This window comes from Podarcis melisellensis (assembly GCF_964234715.1).
Source record: "Podarcis melisellensis genome assembly, chromosome: 10".
NCBI lineage: Eukaryota > Metazoa > Chordata > Lepidosauria > Squamata > Lacertidae > Podarcis > Podarcis melisellensis.
Genome location: NC_138542.1, coordinates 44,538,335 through 44,559,399, shown reverse-complemented (window position 1 = coordinate 44,559,399; position 21,065 = coordinate 44,538,335). Strand labels below are relative to the sequence as shown.

Sequence of the window (21,065 nt, the reverse complement as noted above, 5' to 3'; positions counted from 1 at the left end):
ATTAAACTTCCATGTGGGTGAGCCCTTAGGCTGGGATTTGGCAGACCAAGGTTCAAATATCCACTCAGGAACCTCAGTGTGTTACTGTCTCTCAACTTAACCTACCTCACAGGGTTGTTTTGAAGATACCGTATTTTTCCGTGTATAACACGACCCCATGTATAAGACGACCCCTATTTTTTGGAGCCCTCAACAGTTGCTGAGCTTCTTTTGCAAGTTCGCTGAGCTGTTGAGCAGCTTTTCGGTGATCCCTCACTCTGGCTGACAGAACTGGTGCCGCAATACACCACATACTGGCACTCACCAAATACTCTTCCTAAGCTGGGAAGAACGGGTAAGCAGCCTCCTCTCCAACATTTCCCTGCTACTGCCGCAGCACCAGCCCTCGCTTACTTAGCATATTAACCCGTGTATAAGACGACCCTCAATTTATCACAAAAAAATTCAAAAAAAAGGTCGTCTTATACATGGAAAAATGTGATAAATTGTGCATGTATATAACACCTTGAGCTCCTTGAAGGAAGGTAGGTTATAAGCTTCAGAGAAAGGAAAAGAAAAAAAGGCTTCTTACACCATTTGTCCTAGCCTATAGTATACTACAAGGGATTATATTTTTGAGATATTCTTAACATGGGAGATGGATTAAAAAGGAAACAATGTGAGCCCATTAGCAATACTGATGTAAAATTAAAAGAGAATCTCTGGAGTGGAATCTAAAGCAAACATATTCACATCCTGGTGTTAGGGGAATGCTTTTGTGGGGCATCAAAAGAAGATTAGATAGACAGACAGACAGACAGCTTCTTTTATGGCTTTTGATGGTTCATGCCTACTCAAGGGCACTGCAAAGGTCACAACTATTGCTCAGGGCAGAGTCTGAAATCAGTGGTCTCTGTGTGCACACACCAAAGGATGGAGAACAGTTTGAATTTTAGGAGTAAGAGAAAGAGTTCCAAGTTTTGCAGCTGGTAGGCAAAAAGCAAACTAGAGTGGTGATGAGGAGTTGCAAAATCAACCCAGATTCAACTTAAGACTCGTCCCACCTTGCATATTTGTAAATGAACAGATAGAAGTAGATCCTAAAACAAAATGTTGCAGTGTGAAAAGTTTGTATTCAGGATTCCTTCCAGCCACAGTTTTTTTCTAGGATACTCCATTCTATTACCACCACCCTCCTTCCCCTCCTCCACTCCATGCGCACAGACTCACCATCCTGTGACCACTGAACACGCTCCAACTTCACTGGGTTGTTGAAGAATTTTTTCTCTTTTAGTTTTTCCCCTGAAGTCGCTTTGCATGTTTGCAAAGCATGGGTTTCCCCTAGCCTGCTGACATGAATGGAGCCATTCTCCCCACCCCAAAAAGTTTCTTTGTACTTTTGCAAAACTTGGGTTTCCCCCCAAGCCTCCTGCTATCTCCCATTTTGCCTACATAAGGATTGTGATTCTGAGAAAATGTTCCTTTTCACACACGGCAATTAAAAAAAACACAATTTCTACAGTATTCTCTCCTTATAAGGGAACTGACCCAGAAGTGCATTAATTCTTGGGGATGTGAAAAAAGTTGCTGAAGTTATGGAATGCAAGAGCAAAGAGAGAGAGAGGCCATGCTCTGACCAAGCTGCAAATACTGAGTAGACGTGGGCTGCGCTGCAAAATCAGTTCCTGTCGCACAGTATGACTGGCACAAAGAACAGTTATATATGAACTGGGACTTTTGTACTCCCCATTTGCTCTCCTGATTGGGGTGGCAGGGGCGGGGAGAGAACCTGATACTACAAACAAAAAAGTAACTCCCAAAGTCTGACTCTAGACTGGAGCAGAAATGAAGTTTGCCAACTGAGAGGCATCTTATCACACAAAGATGATACCGAAAGTCCAAACTGTGAAGGTGAAGAATCTTAGCTAGCAAATTTATTGTTCTGCACTGTTGCGCGTGTGTGTGTTGAGTTTTATGTTGCTGTGCCCTATCCTGGTATTCTATGAGAGGGCGGTACATAAATACTTAAAAAAATTAACAAATAGCAAAAGTGATAAGAGGGCCTAAAATATAGAAGCTGCAAACATCGAAAAGCATAAGAGATACTAGGGGAGAAAGCAGCACAGCAGAACAGGAGAGAACATGCATTATCAAGTACCTTGAAAGCAGTTCTTGGAAGCGTGCTGACTCAAACTCGTATGAGAGGTTCTTCCTGCTAACAGCCTGTCAGCTCCCCAACGAAGTATAGCCATGAAGAGCGGCTGCCAGTCTATAATTAAACCGCCAGAGAAAGCCTGTGATATCTTCACACTGATTAAAAAGGCAGAGAGAGAAAACGATAGCACCTCCAAATGCATGTTACCTTTTTTTTATTTAGTTAGTTTACAAGTAATTATTATAAATGAATTATGTGATTGAAATAATCACATCTTGCAATGTTATGAGACATTTGATTATAAGTATAAAACAGCAATGAAGATCTAATCATGGTTATTTGAGGCAGTAATCTGTTCTATACAACCACTTCAAACTCAGAATGGGGTCAGCTGTCCTTACAGAAAGATAAGCATGGGCTCCACACTTAAGGAAAGATGCTACCTTGGACTTATTAATTTATGCCACTGGAATCAATGCACAAGGTAGGAATGCAGGAATTTTGGGGTTATGCATCAGTTCTGGGACCGAACAGGAACATTATAGGAATGTGTTGCCAATGCAACCAAAGGAGGTTCATTTGTTTTATTTCTCAATCCGAACAAAATGGAAGATGGTTTATTCATCAAAATGTTAAGTTTTTCGAGTCTTAACATTCAAGTAAAGCATTTGGATCTACTATTTTGGTTACAATGCAGCACTCCTCATCGGACTATGTTAAACAACTATTTAATACCAACAACAGTGCACCAAATTACACCTCACACTCATATTGTGACTGACCAGATTTTGTTACAAACTAATGCAAAGTGGTAAGTGGTGCTACTCTATGCTTGCCATACGTCAGGAATATTCCTGACATGTCCTGGTTTTCGGGCACAAAAATGGTGCCCGGGGAATTTTGCCGAACAGTCAAAATGTCAGGGAAAACCCGGATGTATGGCAATGCAATGGAAAAAGCAGCGTAAACAGCCTAAAATATCACTGTTTTGGGGTTAGGTTTCCCCTCAAAAGCTTATTTTTTTAAAAAATCTCAACAATTTTACTTTTTGAAATATGGCAACCTTCCAGCTGCTCTTGAGAACATAGATATGTTCATATTCATTAGTCACCTGCTCTCAAAATACCAATATTATACCAAATGGATATAGTCCGAACTTCGTAAATCCACATGACCCCACTTTTTCCACACAGGAACACAGAACATAGCAGCTCCAAATTATATCTTTTACTAAGGGAGAACTCCCTCAAAATTCATGCCCAAGAAATCTCACCCTTCCCTTAACCCTTCCTAGCATCTTGCCCCCGCATTAATGGGGCGGAAGCACTTTGGAGCACATAGAGCATCTCTGACTAGAACACCATTTTAGGAATGCAGATAAAATAACAAAAAATACTGACAATACAGCACATTTTAAGGAAAGGCGAAGGATGTTTTGAACAATGACTGCAATGGCACTTTTTGTGTTCCCCAATAAATTGGTATCCAGAGGCACATGGGCTCCGATACTGGAGGTAACAGAGCTATCCTGACTAGGAGGAGCCTTTACAGCCATCCAAGGAGGCAGCCATTACTGTCACATTGTAGTAGTGAATTGTGCTGTGAAGTCTTTCCTTTTGTCCGTCCTATATCTCCCCAAGATTCAGCTCTAATTTCACGAGAGAGGAAGAAAACACTTTCCCCAATCAAATCAGTTTTCTAAACCAAAAATCCGCAAACATTTTAACTTCTCACGGGGGACTGTTTTGGTTGCCCTTTTCTGAACTTTCTCCAGCTCCACAAAACCCCTTTTGAGGTATAGCATCCAGTAGACAGTATTCCAAGTGCTAAGCAGTAGTATTAGGTAACCTCCTGCTCCAAACAATCCCATCCTTTGTGTCATATAATGCAATTACTCAGGCACAAGCAACATAAATATTAGTACTAGCTTAGTAGTACTCAGTAGTACCAGCTTACAGCCAAGAGCTTGCCAACAAATCCAGTATTACCATACATAGAGATTCCTAGATTTCAAAATATAATTATATTTTGAATAAAAACACTAGTTACAATGTGTCGAGTTGCAGCCCCCTATATTACAGCACCTGCATTTTACAATTATTTTCAGATTACTTGGCAACTGAAGAGCAGTCTTCCAAGTGACCAACAAACGAACACTTGCTTTGATAGAAGCAGATTATGTGTTTAAAACAGGGCATGGCAAGATAATACTAAGCAGCCATTTCTCAGGGATGCGTGTGTTACAAAATTCAGCACCGAGCACAGGACTGGATTAAAGGATCTCCAATGCCCCATCCAGCTCCAATTTTATGCTTTTCTAAGCTTTGAAGAAGAACTTCAAGGAGCTCCCAGTGAACTAGCCTGGGTTTAGCAAGCCTATTCCAAGTGGGAGCCCCTGAAGTGGTAGCACAATGCACAGAAGCGACACCAACTGTTCTAAGTCACATTGCAAAGACTTTAAAGCAACAATCAGATGCATACTTACTTAAGTGGCATATGTCTCAGTGAAGAAAGAGGACCCTTCTTCCAAGTAAACATCTGGGGTAAGACGACCAGGAAGACCATTCAGAGGATGAAGAAAGTGGACACAGAGCATCTCTCTCTCACCCTCTTTGTAATACTGTATTAGAACCCACAGCCATCCAATGAAGCTGAATATTGGAATTGGCTCCTAAAAAAATGCAGAAATAACCAGCAGCTTTAAAAGAGAGTTAGGCAAATCCATGGAAGATACAATGGCTGTTATCTTCAATTCCTGGGGTCAGCAAACTTTTTCAGCAGGGGGCCAGTCCACTGTCCCTCAGAGCTTGTGGGGGGCTGGACTATATTTTGGAAAAAAAAAATAACCCAGAGATGCATTTTAAATAAAAGCACACATTCTACTCATGTAAAAATATGCTGATTCCCAGACCATCCACAGGCTGGATTTAGAAGGTGATTGGGCTGGATCCGGTCCCCAGCCTTAGTTTGCCTACCCATGCCCAATACCAAAGGCAGAGTCCCAATGACTAGGAACCACAAGTGGGGAGTATCTCTTGCACTCAGGCCCTACTTGTTGTGAGCTTCCCATAAGCATCTGGTTATCTACTGCGAGAACAGGAGGCTGGACCAGACTGGTCTTGGGCCTGATCCTGCAGGGGCTCTTCTTGATTAGGCGATTGCCACCAGATTTCTACAGCTTTCTAGGGTTAGCTGCTCTAAATCAAGTCCGGACTTCTAAATCAAGGGCACGGTGTTTGCAACACCAACATCTGTTCTTGTTTAACTACTTCTGCAGTCTCTCTTCATCTCCAGGAGCTATTAAAAAAGGCTTTGAGGTTAGCCACTGCTTCCTTCCCGAGATGTGACTCAAACAACCCGTTTGAAGCAGGCAGGGGTAACTAACAGCACAGCTTTCCATCGGAGGGGGAGGGAAACAGAAGGGGGGAACCAGGTCTCTTTCCACCGCGCGGTTCCCGCCGCCAGATCAGCTCGCAGGAACCCCCCCCCCCACACACACTAATTGGTCCCAGCTGCGGATCCTTCCGCGGCATTCCTGCCTGCCTTGGCGGCGCCGGGGCAGCCGAGCGCTTTGTCTGCGGGGCTGGCGGCTGACTCCGTGGGCTCCCGGGCGCCTTCGAGCGCGGGAGGGGAGCCGGGCGCACCGTTTGCGTGCTTCGGCAGCGATCCGAAAGCCTTGCGCGGGAAAACAGAAGCAACACTTAGGAGAACGGCCAGTTTTGTCAGTTATAGATATAGGGCTGGATCCAGTCTAAGTCCATGGAACTTGGGTCCCAGTCAGGATTTAACATCAGCACCTTCGATTTCAAGGAGACCCAAACTTAACTTGCTTGCACCCGGATCCTAAGCACGGCTACTCTCTAGTAAGTCTTATGAATTCAATGGGGATTCCTCCCAGGTATGTGGGGTTAAGTTTGCAGCTTCAGTCTGGCTCTTACCTTCATGACGTCGGTGGCTTAACTGGTAGGGGAACCAGATATTCCCTATAGCCCCCCCCCCAAAAAAACCTCCGCTTCCAGTCGCCCCCTCTTCCCTGAAGCAGCTCAAAAAAACACAAAAGGAACTTTGCGTACTTACTTCATTGCACTTTGTTACAAAGCAGGCGAATCTTTTCGCTGGCTTTCCTCTTGCTGGCGAACCCTGAAAGGTTTGAGCATGGAGAAAGAAATGTACTCAATTTGCAAAACTGTGAATGCCTCTCTTTGGCTGTTTAATGGGGGTAAACCCCCACCAAACCTCTCGATTTCTTTTTGCAGTGAAGGGTGGGAGAAAAAAGTCCCGCCCCCCCCCAATCGAGTAATTAAAAAAATAAGACAAGGAACCAAATGAAGAGTAAGATTTGGGAACTGCGGAGCTCTTCCGAGCGAGAGCAACGCGCAGCTCCAGCTCCCGGCGCGCGGACTTCCCGGCGGAGGGGGGGCGGGGGGTGCAGCAGTTTTGCAGCGCGTCGCGTGCGGGAAGCTTGCGCGCTGCCCAAGGAACCGGCCTCCAAGTTCCTCGTTCCAGGAATGGGCACTTAAGGGACAACTCGCAATTGCCCCCCTTACTCAGAAACGCAAAGGAGGGGGGCTTCTTCTTCCCTACTCCGCTTCTTCTCCCCGCCCGTGTGACGCCTCTCTCTCTCTCTCTCATCTTCATAGCAATCCTGTGTTAAGTGAAGAGAGAGCAATTGGCCCAAGGCCACCTGTCCTAGTGCCTGATGCTCTGTGCACTTGAGGCTGCTACAGAGCGTGGCAAGCAAAATCCTACAAACTACAAAAGCAAATTTAATGCCAAGGATTAGAAACCGGTAGCTGTTTACTCGTTTGCTTTTTAATGAGACAATCGATAAATTAATTCAGTTTAAATACATTTATTAACTACTCTGTATTTTTAGCCCACGTATTTTTAGCCCACCTTTCAATGTTTTTTTTATTTAAATGCTCAACAGGGGGCTTCCAACAACATCCTTAAAAAAACGAATCTGGGCAGCGGCAGGACAGGGAAGGTCATATCTTCTTAACCATATGACAGGTCATCAGAGCCAGAGCAAAGTCAGGCCTTACTAGGCAGAGAGTTCCATACTGTCGCTATTGCCACAGAGAGACCTTATCCTATGTACCTGCTGGATGTGCTCGCTCAGCCAGGGTCAGGACCAAGTGAAGAGGCTGCCCTGCTGGTCTTAAAGAGCAGGGAGGCTCGTAAGGGAGAAGGCAGCATTTTAAGTATTTGTAGTCTGCTTTTCACTCTAGTCCCAAGGCAGCAGACAGTAACATTAAAAGCACAATTACCATAATATTAGTAGCAATCAAAAATAAAATTAGCAGCAGAAGCAAAAATAAATAGAATAATATAATGGACCCAAGTTGTTTTCAGCTTTAAAGGGTTAAAAAATCAGCACTTTGAATTGTGCCTGGAAACAATCCAGAAGCTGATGCAACTATTCTAACAGAGGTGTAATGTGCCCCCTCCCCAAGAACTAGCTCCTGGTAACATACTATCAGATTCTGGGCCAGTGACCCATGCCTGGGTGTTTTTCAGAGGTGGTCCATGTAGAGGACATTGCAGTAATCTGGTCTTGATAGAACAGAAGGGGGTGTCACCATGGATAGCTCCAGGGCTTCTTTTTCAGCCAGAACTCAGCTCCGGCACCTCTCAGGTGGGTGCCATTGTCATTCTAAGAAAACAAGGGAGGTGTTCATGGAGAGTTCTGGCACCTCTTTTCCTAGAAAATTGGCACTAGATAGATCTGACTTCTCTAGGAACAGATGCAGCTGGATCCCAGTCCAGAGTGACCAAAAGCGCTCTTGGTAGCAATCGAGAGCAGACAAGAATGAGGTTTGCGGGTAGTTGACTTTGTACCTCCTATGTATCCTTTCCACATTATCGGACTTCAAAAACTGAGAAGTATTCATGACATGCGGTTGCTGAAGTTCCATCCACTGGATTTGCTCTAACTGTGGCATCCAAGTTGCATCAAATTGTACAGGGACTCAGGAAGTTGGGGGGGGGGGGAATTGGCAGAGAGAAACTTTTCTCCCTCTCAGTATTACAACCCACAACCATCCAGTGAAGCTGAATGTTAGAATATTCTGAACAAGCAAAAGGAAGTATTACTGTACACAGTGCATAGTCAAACTCGAATTCATTACCGCAAGAGGTCCTAACATAAACTCTAGTCTAAGCCTCCTTTCTCCATATCTAGTCTCCATCATACCTACCATTTAATCACCCCAAGTTCTGCCTGGTGGGTGCTCAGCAGTACCTTCTGTCAACATTTCTTGATTCCAGAGATCAACCAAGGCTTTGACAGAAGCACCTGCCAAGGAGACAAAACAATCCTCCTGAGTCATCAGATGGTTTCTGGGTTTCCATATGTTTCTACCCTACTTGTGCCATTGCTGCCTAGGATTTTGAGTCTCTGGATAAATTAGCAAAAGCTAGAAATCTCAAAATAATACTGAAATACAATGCACCTGAAATATGCTCGTAACCAGTGTATATGGTGCTGGTACTCATCATGAGGTTGTTATAATAAATGCCGCACTTTTAACATTTTTTGGGGGGGGGAGCTGCCAGTACTGTATACCCTGGAGTACCGCCAGAAAAAACCCCCACTGCTTGTAACATTTTCCAAACAAATATTATTTGGAATATATTCATTAAAAATTGTAACACCGCTTTATATCTGGGATTGTTTAAAAAAAGGAAAGAGGGCTGTAGCTCTTTTTAATAAATAGATTTACACTACATCTTTCTCTTTACAGCTTCCTTTAAGAATCCTTATATTTTGGTAAGTGAAAGATTGAGCCAATTTTCCTCCTGCCAGGAAGCAGATTAGTGGGTCTTTTCACAGAAGCTCCTCCCCTCCTCCTCTAGGACAAAACCAGTTCATTAAGGAACTGTGACAAAGGCTTTCCAGGAAAGTGATTCCTTTTTGATGCTGGTGGAGAAAGAACCAAAGCCCATGACACACATTTCTCCCTGTCCAAATGGGTTACCATGCTTGTTTGATCCCAATGTCCCTAGACATGTCTGAAACCTACTTTTCTTTTCAGATAGGAAGCCCATTTGGGACCCAGGCGGCTGGCGGGATTTTGCTGTGGTGCCAGAGTGATCATGTATTAAGTCAGGTATTTCTGGGGGTACTCAAGGATACACAGTACCTGCACCTTTCCCTCCCTACACTGGTCAAAATCGTAGCACTAACTGTAACAACGTTGTGGTGAGCATTGGCACATTTCCTCCTCCCTCCCCCAAAGAAAAGCACTGGGTATAGGACGTGGGTGGCGCTGTGGGTTAAACCACAGAGCCTAGGACTTGCCAATCAGAAGGTTGGCGGTTTGAATCCCCGCGACGGGATGAGCTCCCGTTGCTCAGTCCCTGCTCCTGCCAACCTAGCAGTTTGAAAGCACGTCAAAGTGCAAGTAGATAAATAGGTACCGCTCCGGCGGGAAGGTAAACGGCGTTTCCATGCGCTGCTCTGGTTCGCCAGAAGTGGCTTAGTCATGCTGGCCACATGACCCGGAAGCTGTACACCGCCTCCCTCAGCCAATAAAGCGAGATGAGCGCTGCAACCCCAGAGTTGGTCACAACTGGTCAGGGGTCCCTTTATCTATAGGGCAGGTAAAGCTGAGCAGAAAAAGGACTTGCAAAACCCCAAGTAAAGCCCCTATATGGTGCTTTGTAAGCCCCAACAATCAGCTGATCATCAGTGCTTGCAAAGCGCAGGGCTGTGCTTTTGCCAGTTTAATTGCAGTTTAATGGGCAAAAATGTGCCACCTGATGTTATTGTGATGCCAGATGATTGTTATGGAAACCTTTGCTTTTCTTAATATTTTATTTGTGCCTGAGAACAGACTCCTGTCAGTCCAGTGCAGCTGGCACCCCAAAACTAGTAGGTTTAACCAGATCAGTAGGAGCACACAAGGAACTCTGTAGTTTCAGTAATATAGGGTATCCTGTACAATTCCTGAGAGGGAAAGAGGAAATCAGCGCTTTTCCAGAAAAGGGATTTTATTCATGGAGCAACTGCAAGATCAATTACTGAAAACTATCCCAGATGGGAGGGGGAAGCAGCAGTGAGCCAAATGCAGTATAGTGTATATGGAGAGAAAAGGGTGAGAGCTGGCAGCACTGACAAGAGGGAGAAATTGAGAGGGGAAGAGGGTGCTGGTTAGTTTTTAAACTTTCCTTCCTTGCAATCTGTCAAAAGCACTTCAGCAGAAGACAGAACGGGGATCCTCCATGAGAGGGTAAATCCAAGGGCAAATGAATTTCATGTTCTCAGATTGTAGCAAGAAAACACCATGGAGCACAGTGGTGCAAAGTCATCACCAAACAGTGGCTTCCAGGAGTAAGTTAGGCAAAGTGTCTATGGACCAGTTTGTCCAAAAATGTATGAAAGTCCAAAGGTTCATGAATTCCAGAGTTGCACTAAGCCAGTATTTGAAAAGGCCAGTCCAATAATGCATCTGTCAATAGAAGTGCTTTTGAAATCGTGCTGCATTTGGAGAGGGGGTGGTCCAAGGTCAGTTAAGGACAAAAACCCCTGTTCCTCATTCTCAATACTGTAGAGAGGTTCTAGGCTCTGGGTATGTGTAAGTCTGGTGCTAGGCAGAAGATCACACAGAAGAGGTCAGTCTCTTGGTGTTATCTATTAACCAGTGAGTATTATTTTGTCTGAATGGATGCAGAAGAGAAACTGGCCTTGCAATGTCTTGATAGTCAGCTGTGGGCAAGTTGTAGAGTGAGAGACAATACAGGAAAGCAAAAATGCAATGGAGCTGGGCTAGTGTTCTCTAGCAGCCGATTATGTGTTTCTGAATGCCCACTGTTGGTTTGACCAAGGCATGAATTCAGGACCACCTTCATCAGACTTTGAAACCTCTATCTTCATGTCCTTCCCTGTTTTATCTCCCTTCTGTTGTGTTTCAGATTGATTGTTACTCAGCGTAGGAACTTGTCCGCTAATACTTAAAGCACCATGCACATTGATAGTGCTATCATTATAATAATAATTGAATAATAATTTATTATTTATTCCCCAGCCACTTTGGGAGGCTCCCACTATAGTGCTGCCAGGTAGCCTTGCCCCCTTGAATAGCCAACTAGCCAGGGAAGGAGAAAGAAAAGTGTGCTCCCACCACCACTGCAGGTGACTACCCCAGGTAAAAACAAAAAGTGGGGCACAAGCAGTGGAGGGGAGGAGAAGAGGGATGTGGCCATGGTAGCTTCCCCCTCCCCCCAAAGCAAGCACCTTTCTGAAGGCCCCCTCAAAGCTGGCAGCACCTCTGTTAGCCATTCAGAAAATGCTTTAATAATTAAGTTACCATGGAAACACATCACCACACTCTTTTGTTAAGTTTAAAGCCCAGACCAGGTATTGCCTCAGGGCAACCTGCACTGAATAGCTCTATTCACAGGAGACAATCTAAGGAGACTCACTCTGGCTAAGGGTAAGGCTGGCTCTGAATGCAGGAGATGTTGCTTCACACAAGATTTCCTGTTGATGCTTAATCTGATGCTCCATCTGTTAAGTATATTACATTCTATTAAGTATATTACAATCACTTTTCCGAGCCTGTTCCCTTAAATGAACATTGATTCCCTCGTTGATGATGTGATGCTTAGATCATTCAGCTTGTCCAGTAAAAATCATTTACTAGGGTTATTTTGAATGAAGAGGTGTGTGGTATTCATTGCTTTCCAGTAAGGTCCGAGTTCCACTAAGAGCTGATTGACTTAGTGGAACTTGGGTCTCATGGGAAAGCTGCTAAATACCGCACACACACCTGATCCATTCAAAATAATCTTTGCAAATGAATTTTACTAGGATTGATTTAGTTTTTTAAGTGTTGATTCAATGTCAGGCAACCTCTGAATTATTTGCCGGCTAAGCCTGATAGGTGATGTTTCTATGGACTATTAAGCTAGAGCTGTGTTTGTACCAGAGCCTTGCTTGTCACAATTTCCTCTCAAATATTGTGGGGAACCATGCATTTGTGTTAAACAAATGTGAATAGGAGAAACAATAACTACTTTCCTCACTGGTCTGCAGTCTTCGTTCTGGCCAGGCTGATGTGCCTTACCATAAATTCTGTGCCAACTGGAATTCAGAAGGTAAAGCTTTTCCTGGCATGTACAAGAAGCAGAGGACATTTCTTCTGCTTCTGATGACACAACAGTTAAAGGCAGCAGGCCAGGGCACTGCTAGAAGAAAGCTGGCAGCTACAACTCCAGCTCAGAAATGAAAATATTTCACTGGCCACATGAAAATGTTTCACTGGTTTTTGCTGCAAACAAGAGAATGGAGCCTTTTACTGTACCACTGTGGATTGGAAGCTGGTATGAATCCATAGTGACTCCAGCTGTTCCCCATCATGTTTTGCTCGCTAATTATAACGGGACAGCAATTATTCAACTTTCAAGGCTGAACTCACCTGTAGTGGCCACCAGGGGAGGCTACATTGGACCATTGGAGCTGTTAGCTTCAATTTATGTATTTTGTTAGGAGCAAAATGCCTCTCTTTGTGACAAGGCGGCTTGAATCTACCCAGTAAACTGAGGTTTTGGATGCAGTGCTTATAGGGATAACAAGGTGTATGCATAGGCACACACCCAGGTGTGTGAAGGCTAGGCTACCCAGTACCGGGGATGGAAACAGATAGGATCCAAACTGCAGCAGTTTAGTTCAGTCAGGGAAGCTAAAAAGGTGCATGGGGTCCTTATTTTTCCTACAGCAGGGAAACTATCATCCCTGGAGTGGGACATAGCTATAACATCCCCAAAGGCCTCATCCTCCATCCTCTCAGATTTTCCAGGTCAGCCACCGTAGGCTCAAGGGAACAAAATTATTCGTAGAGAGCCAGGGTCTTATTGCACCTTGGATACACACAGCTTCTGTCCAACAGGCAGATAGTTGTACATGTGACAGACAGCTCAAAACAGTGGAAATATATAAACGAAGATGGTAAAATATTTTGCACATTTCAAGCTATACCAGTGACAAATGATGATTTCAACCCATGATGCTCCTTGCTGCACCATTTCATAAGCCAGCTTCCTTTCAGGCCCCTGGTCAGGATCAAACATCCCAGTTACAACTTACATTTTACAGGGCAACCCCATGCAATCATATTTACTGGAAATTAAGTTTGGAAATGTTCAATGAGATTTCCTCCATGCAGTCTTAGCCTGTGCAAACTTAACCTGGAAGTAAGCCCCGTTGAGCATAATGGGGCTACCTTCCAAGTAAACATGCACAAGCTGACAATAGGATTCAGTTCTTGCCTAGGGTTGCATAGGACGCTCTCTGAATTCCAGAGCAAGGAAAAGGCAGAAGGAACGAGCGCCCGGTCCCTTTAAGAGCTGCAAGCTTGCTCTTTGCATCTCGCCGCACAGAGGGAAGTCTTTCTCTCTGGTTCCGGCAGCTGCAGATGGGGGAGAGAGTTGCTTTTCTTCGCACAGCTTGAAAGCCAGAGATCTGCGTCCCGCGGTGAGTGACTTGGCCGGATCATTGCAGCGGTCCCTGCGGGTCCCGTGCCTCGTACTTTCGCGCCGTTACTTTCCCCCTCTTAATTATTAAGCAGAGTTTTCAGCCTTCCACTTTGTTAATGCTCGGCAGAGTTGGCGCTGGGTCAGCAGCTTTGGAGACGGGAGAAAGTCCCCTCCGTGGGCCTGCCCAGCTCTAGTTCTCGTAGGAAAACGCCGACAGACACTTTTCGAGCCCTTCACGCGCATTCTTGAGTGTTCGGGATTGTTAGGGGGCGACAACTAGGCAGGCCGCGGGCGGCACAACTTGTTGCAAAGTCCACGGCGTCTGACTCGACAATTCTATGCTGGGTCTCTGTGTGAGACGCAATGGAGAAGAGGGTGCCTCTGAGCATGTGCAGCGGCCGCCGACCCTGCCCTTCGCCACCCGAGCCATTCACCGGTACAGATTCACAACTTTATTGTGCTTTATAGATAGTCCTGACCCCAGTGGGCTTGTTTTAGAAATTGAGCTTAATTAAGAAAATTAATGGGATGTACGGGCACAGATGCGTGCAGTAAAAGTAGGTTAGTCAGTAGTTCTCCGATGTTGTGTCCAGCATTGCATAAGGGTGTGAGAGGTCAACGAGTAAACAGGTAAACTGCGGCTGCCTTATCTTCTCATTTTCCTCCTCTCTTACACAATAACCATATAAGTACTGATGCAATAGCATTGATTCAAATATGTATTGGTAACTTTTAGGCACCTGCAGTTAAACTTGTTTCTCAGTTTTGATGTCAGCTGTGCTCTATGGAGGTAAAAATACCATTTCCACTTAGGCTGCTTTTAATAACAACAACAACAACAATTTGTTATTTATACCCCGCCCATGTCCCCAGCCACTCTGGGTGGCTCCCAAAAGAATTAAATGCACAATAAAACATCAAACATTAAAAACTTCGATAAACAGGGCTGTCCTTAAGATGTCTTCTAAAAGTCAGATATTTATTTCCTTGGCATCTGATGGGAGGGCGTTCCACAGGGCGGGCGCCACCACCGAGAAGGCCCTCTGCCTGTTTCCCCGTAACTTCGCTTCTCGCAGGGAGGGAACCGCCAGAAGGCCCTCAGAGCTGGACCTCAGTGTCCAGGCAGAACGATGGGGGTGGAGACGCTCCTTCAGGTATACTGGGCTAAGGCCGTTTAGGGCTTTAAAGGCCAGCACCAACACTTTGAATTGTGCTCATAAATGTACTGGGTTTTTGAAGCAGGGGTCCTGTTTCCCACCTACGTTGGTTCTTGTGGGAAGGGAGTTGTGAGCCTGGGCAAAACAGACACCTAAAGGTTCCACCTCAATGCCAGGCTTTGGTTTGAGGCAGCCTTGAAAAGCCTTCCAAATGGTTAATTGTGCAGTAAATTTTGCTTTCTAATGGCGTTTGTGGTGTGTGTGCGCGCCAGTGGTGGGCAAAGGCTGCACTGCAAACAGAATAAGACCCTGAATATTGAGACTTGTGAAATGTCATCAGCATCCCATAAATGTAGATGTCACTAGCAACATTCTACTGTGTTTTTGTATTTGCTGTAAGCCAACCAGAGTGACTGGGGAAACCCAGCCAAACGGGCTGGGTATAAATAATAAAATTATTATCATCATCATTATCATTATTACTATCATCATTGTTATTATTGGACTTGGTAGCCCCCATCAGTAGGTGAGTGTAAAAGAATGATGGCTCATGTTGGCTGAGGCAGGAAAGGCAAGCACCATTCCTCTTGATCACCTCTGACATGCTCAGAGACATTTTGTTGGGGTGTGGTGGGTCAGCCTTTGGCCTTAAGCTAATCCTGGAAGCCCATCATCTTCTGTATGTTTCCTTGCCTGGCAATGAGTTGAGAAGCTTCTGGAACTTTGGGGAAGAGCAGCAGAAACTCACTGAGTCAAGAAGCACTTAATCATTGTCAGGTTCCAAATATCCATAGGGGCAGACCATCCCAATGGGTCCCTCATTCCTGCATCACTGCAAGCCCAAACTTCACCGGGAACTGATCTAACCATGATAGCAGGGTCACTCTGCCCTCCCCTGCTACTGGACCAGAAGCCGGACAGGAGCAAAGACCAAATGGAAACTATGCTTGACCAGAGTGCTATGGAATCCGGTGGTGCTGTGTAACCAGTGGAGCAACCACATTCTAAGACAATTGTACCATTGGAGGGGAGAGTTCAGGGTCAGTCTCATTGTGTGCTTTCTCTCATTCACCCTTCCCTCCTTTTTTTCTCCCAGGGGAAGGAAAAAAGGGGAGTATTTCAATGTATATCATACACAATAAGGGCTCATAAAATGATCGCAAACAATAGATGCTGAAAAACTAGAATGACTTGAAACTGTAGCACCATGAAGCCCTCAGTTCCATGAGGTGGGGAGATAATGTTAAAAGCATGCCCTGAAACAGCCGCCACTAACCTGGCACCCTCCAGGTGCTTTGGACTACAGCTCCTGTCAGTCCCAGCCATTACAAAACACCTGGAGGGTAGCATGCTAGCAAATGTTGCCTTAAAACACAGTCTTTACAATCTTTCTGAAGGGGGTGGGAAGAGGCAGCCAGTCAGACAAACCAGCGCTGCCTGATATATTTGTTTCAGTGACTGGATGCACGGGGCCAGAATCTGTTTATCGACTTTTTGTTTGTTTATTTATTACATTTATATGCCACCTTTTCTCTCAAGGTGGTGCAGATAGTTCTCCTCCCCAATTTATTATCACAACAATCCTGCAATGAGAGATGGTATGACTGGCCCAAGGTCACCCAGTGATTGGGGATTCAAACCCTGGTCTCCCAGCTCATAGTCCAACACTCTAACCATTATGCCACACTGATCAGCCTTGGTGTCCAGTGGTTATGAGACATAGGTGAGACTGCCTTCTCTGGTAACACTATCATCACCAGGAGACGCTCCTGTTGTTTCATTTCAGACATGATCTCAGAGGTGAAGTTAATGGTCCCCTGGGGCCACATTGCAGCCAAGGCATGGGGATCTCCACAAGGCCGCCCTGTCCTCTGTTTGCACGGGTGGCTGGACAATGCAAACACTTTCAACAGGCTCATTCCCTTACTCCCCAAAGGTAGGATTCGTCGTTGGGTCCTGTGTTTATTCCTTTATTTGAACAGCTGGCTAACAATAGTTAGTTGTGGTGCACAAGTAACTTCATACAATGAAATTGTAGTACAGTGGTACCTCAGGTTAAGTACTTAATTCATTCTGGAGGTCTGTTCTTAACCTGAAACTGTTCTTAACATGAAGCACCACTTTAGCTAATGGGGCCTCCTGCTGCTGCTGCGCCGCTGGAGCACGATTTCTGTTCCCATCCTGAAGCAAAGTTCTTAACCTGAGGTGATATTTCTGGGTTAGCGGAGTCTGTAACCTGAAGCGTCTGTAACCTGAAGCGTATATAACTTGAAGCGTATGTAACCTGAGGTACCACTGTATGCTATACAGGAGTGTGGTTTGGCACCTGACTTGTTTCCCTTCCCTTTGTTCTCTTTCAGATTGTTACTACATGGCCATTGATCTTGCAGGACACGGCCTGTCATCCCACCGCCCACCTGGGGCAATCTATCACTTCATGGATTATGTGGGTGACGTGCGCAGGGTAGCAGCAGGTGAGCCTGTTGGATTTGTTTGTAGCCTGTAGGCAGTTTGAATTTCTCAGTGGCCTGGCTCTATATTTCTCCTGGCTGCAGTCAAGACAGTTTCTCTCACACTTCCTGATCAGCCGAAGCCAGCAAGTTCTCCCCAACCCACTTTCAAGGCCAGACATAAAACTTTGCAGCCCTTGCTTTAATTAGACAGGCTCCAAAGCCCCTAAAATAAAACACTAGTCACAACTGGCACATACATACAGTTACAGTTTTACAGGTTGTAAATTCTCAGTGTAGCAATTCTCAAGAGTAGGTGTAAACCTTTCACCTTAATCTAGTTTGGTAAAACCGGTTAGTAGGCATTGAGCTTTGACATCATTCCTGTTTTTTAGTTGTGGAAGGCAAATTGTTACCAAGTTAATAATTGTGAAAGCCCTTCTCAGATCCTAAAGCACAGCCGCATTTCATAGGGCGTAGCCTTGTTGTAGGAAATGTGCATTTTTGGAGCTGAGCCTCTATGAACATTCCCTGTGCAATTTAGGGGATTAGCTCCTATTGCAGCATTAACCATTTCCCAATTTCCCAACATCCATTTCTTCCTGTGCAGCTTGTTAGCTGCCTGTTTATCAAAGAACTCAATCAGGCATTCCCTTTTAGAGGGACTTCAGATTCAAGAAGTATCTAAAGAAGTGTGCATGCACACGAAAGCTTATGCCCAGAACAAACTTAGTTGGTCTCTAAGGTGCTACTGGACAATTTTTAATTTTTTTTCGACTGCTTCAGACCAACATGGCTACCTACCTGTCTCTTGCCTGTGACAGCCTGCACTAGCTTTCCCCAACCTGGTGCCTTCCTGATGTTTTGCACTATGATTTCTAGCTGTGCTGGCTGTGGCTGTTGGGAGCTGTTGTGCAAAACATCTAGAAGCACCAAGTTGAGCCATGATGTGGCTAATGTTTGTATTGTGATGCTGCCGATTGCTAAGGGGCTTGTGAAACCTGGGCTATCTGGTCTTAACTCAGCCTCTCCTTTGCTCTTTTTTTTTTTTTTTTTTAGCAATGAAATGGAATCGGTTTACCCTTATGGGCCACAGTTTGGGTAAGTGACTTTTGTCCCTGAGGAAGCTGGTGTTTCTCACACATAATCACCTCCCCCCCCCTTCCTTGTTTGTTCACTTATCAAATTATGGTCCTGTTCTCTCATTGCTGGTCAGTTTATACCCTTTGGATTTTATGGGTGGTCACTGTGGTTCATACTCTGTGTTCATATAAACCCGACTTCCTTTTCTTTCCTACAGGTGGGAGTATTGCAGGCATGGTGAGTATAGTCTTATCTGGGCATTTTCATTATTCCCTCTATTTCCAGTGTTCAGGGTTTGAGTGCCACTGATTATGTAGCAAGAACAACACCATCCATACATACAGAAGAGGAACATATCAGAAGGCTTGGAAGAATTCTGTGCAGAAGTGTGTTATAATAATAATAATAATAATAATAATAATAATAATAATAATAATAGTAATAGTAATAATAAATAATTTTATTTATATCCTGCCCTCCCCAGCTGAAGCCGGGCTCAGGGCGGCTAACAACAATAAAATAGTACAACATTCTAAAATCATTTCATTATAAAATAAATTCAAATTAAATTAATGGCAACCATTGGGCTAGAGTTCTGTGAGGATTGCCAAAGGACGGGGTCAGGCTGTGCCCTGGCCAAAGGCTTGGTGGAACAGCTCTGTCTTGCAGGCCCTGCGGAAAGATGTCAAGTCCCGCAGGGCCCTAGTCTCTTGTGACAGAGCGTTCCACCAGATCGGAGCCACAGCCTCCAAGATGTTTTTGCTTGAAGACCGTAAGTTCCTCTGTGGGACATAGAGAGAGAGGTGGTCCCGTAGGCACGAGGGAAAAGAGAAAAACAAGAAACACCCCCCAATAGCCCAATGAGAATTAAGTGGCCACACAATGCTGACTCAGTTAGGGTGGAGGATAAAATTTTGGGGTGGGGGAAGTAGGAATAGAAGGGCTGGGATCTTGAACAGCAGCACCATAGACTGCAACACTTTGCTGTGGCTCCCACTTATCTACACTAATAGCAGTCTCCTTTCTCTGAGTGCTAGTCTTTATTTTGCCAAACCTTCACCATCCATCCCCAAGAGGGACGGGTTGGCAGGCTGAAGACCCTCAGCTTTTCAGAAGTACAAATACATATTTAGGAAACAAACTCTTAATAAGAGAGGGGTTTTTAAAATTAAAAATAGCCCAGTGAAGACTGAGCATGCTCAGTAGGCAAGGAATGCTGTCTGGCTATTGGAAATTTAATAGAAAACCAAAGGAAGTGGACAAAGACTGGACCATCCTCCAGAGGAGTATTCTACATTGCAACATTTTGTTGCAGAACTCACTTATCTATATAGAAATGTCTCTTCTCAAAACACAGTTTTTTTTCTGTGACGAACACACAAGAGAATAAGAAATGATATCTAGGCAGAGGTGATAGAAATTACACTTTTTGTTCCTGCGGTAAAAGAGCTAAACTTCCTTTCTTTTTCCCTCTGTCTTCCTAGTTCTCTAGTATTTTCCCCGAACTGGTGGACAAGCTGATCCTGGTGGAATCGTATGGTTTTTATCCTGCACCTCAGGTTAAATTCTATATTTTTTTTGCTACCCTTGCAGTATAGTTGAGAGAAGTGGCATGAACTGAAGAAGCTATATAAGTTTCTTTGCTAATAGAAGGTGGTTATTTTTGAGGTAGTGTTGAGCCTGGTGTGGGGCATATGGGAGGCAGCCCCACCTCTGCCCTCCATTCTAAGGTGGAAGGCTAGTGGGTACATGGCAAGTAGGTTGGACAAAATACTTGTGCCTTTTTGACAGTGCCCAGGGCTGCTGCTGTAGATGCAGCACCACAACTATTCGCTTTACTCAGGCCTAGGCTAGACGCTAAACACAATATATGTAATTAGCAATTTTTAAAATCACAGATGTGGGCTGGAACCCTGATGTGAGTTGAGCAGCCACCCGTGCCATTTGGGCAAGTGCAAATTGCTTGCTACACGGACTCATGCCTATTTGCCTCAACAACTTACCATATTTTTCCATGTATAAGACGCCCCCATCTATAAGACGACCCCTATTTTTGGGGACGCAAACTAAAGAAAATGGCTCCCCCTGGTTCATTCCCCCTCTTCTTGCTGTCCTTGTTTCCTGCAGGCAGGCAGCAGTGTAACCCAGCAGAGCCTGAGGCGAGGAGGAGGAGGAGGAACGCCATTGCGTTGCTATGAGGTGACTCCTGCCCTCTGTACTCTACTCCTCCTCCTCCAACCATGGACTGACTTGCTCTGTGGTGGCGCTGCTGCTGCCTGCCTGCCTTGCTGGTGACAGGGGCGGCTCACACGCGTTCTTATTTATTGAGGGAAGCGGGGACAAGAGTGAGGGGAGAAGAACATGAAGGCAACGGGCAGCCACAGCTAAGGTGAACTGAAGTGGCGAAGGCAGAGGATGAAGAGGGCAGTGAATCAATCATCTCCTTTTCGTTACTATATTATCCTTCGGCTCCCCACAGAGGGAATGGCTCATGCCGGGGCTGCGGGAAGCGACAAGCCCTTGCTGGGCACCTCCGGCCGCAGAGACGCCCAGTCTCTGGTGGCGGCACTGGTGATGTGGGACGCGCTGTCTCTGGAGGAGATTGCTCACACATCAGACCTGCACTGCCGCGCATGTGCAAAACCCACCTATTAAGCTGTTCCATTGGAGCCAGAAGCCGCAGCAACAGCAAATCCACACCAGCCCTTGTTGCAGCCACTCATAACACCGCTGACTATCTCAGGCTAGAGGAAGCAACAAATC

The 21,065-nt window shown here is 45.2% G+C and overlaps 2 protein-coding genes across 9 annotated transcripts in view; one reads left to right on the top strand and one right to left on the bottom strand.

The window, feature by feature from the left end:
- Positions 1-6,741, bottom strand: part of LOC309379487 (suppressor of cytokine signaling 1-like) — an 11,751-nt gene extending 5,010 nt beyond the window's left edge. The window contains exons 1-3 of one of the 4 annotated variants that reach the window (XM_081928717.1): positions 6,212-6,741; positions 4,620-4,805; positions 2,138-2,289 (exon numbers count right to left, since the gene is read on the bottom strand). The gene's annotated coding sequence lies outside the window, so the exon portion shown is untranslated. The remainder of the gene's footprint in view (positions 1-2,137; positions 2,290-4,619; positions 4,806-6,211) is intronic. The other 3 variants (XM_081928719.1, XM_081928718.1, XM_081928720.1) reach the window with 3 other exon arrangements.
- The window catches only part of SERHL2 (serine hydrolase like 2), a 22,491-nt gene continuing 7,124 nt past the window's right edge, over positions 5,699-21,065 (top strand). Inside the window, exons 1-6 of one of the 5 annotated variants that reach the window (XM_081928696.1) lie at positions 5,699-5,997; positions 16,556-16,705; positions 17,130-17,243; positions 18,279-18,320; positions 18,520-18,539; positions 19,787-19,861. In XM_081928696.1, coding sequence (XP_081784822.1) covers positions 16,558-16,705; positions 17,130-17,243; positions 18,279-18,320; positions 18,520-18,539; positions 19,787-19,861 — 399 coding nt within the window. In that variant the 5' untranslated portion in view covers positions 5,699-5,997; positions 16,556-16,557. Of the gene's footprint in view, positions 5,998-13,462; positions 13,611-13,684; positions 14,049-16,555; positions 16,706-17,129; positions 17,244-18,278; positions 18,321-18,519; positions 18,540-19,786; positions 19,862-21,065 lie in introns of those variants that run through there. The other 4 variants (XM_081928695.1, XM_081928694.1, XM_081928693.1 and 1 more) reach the window with 4 other exon arrangements.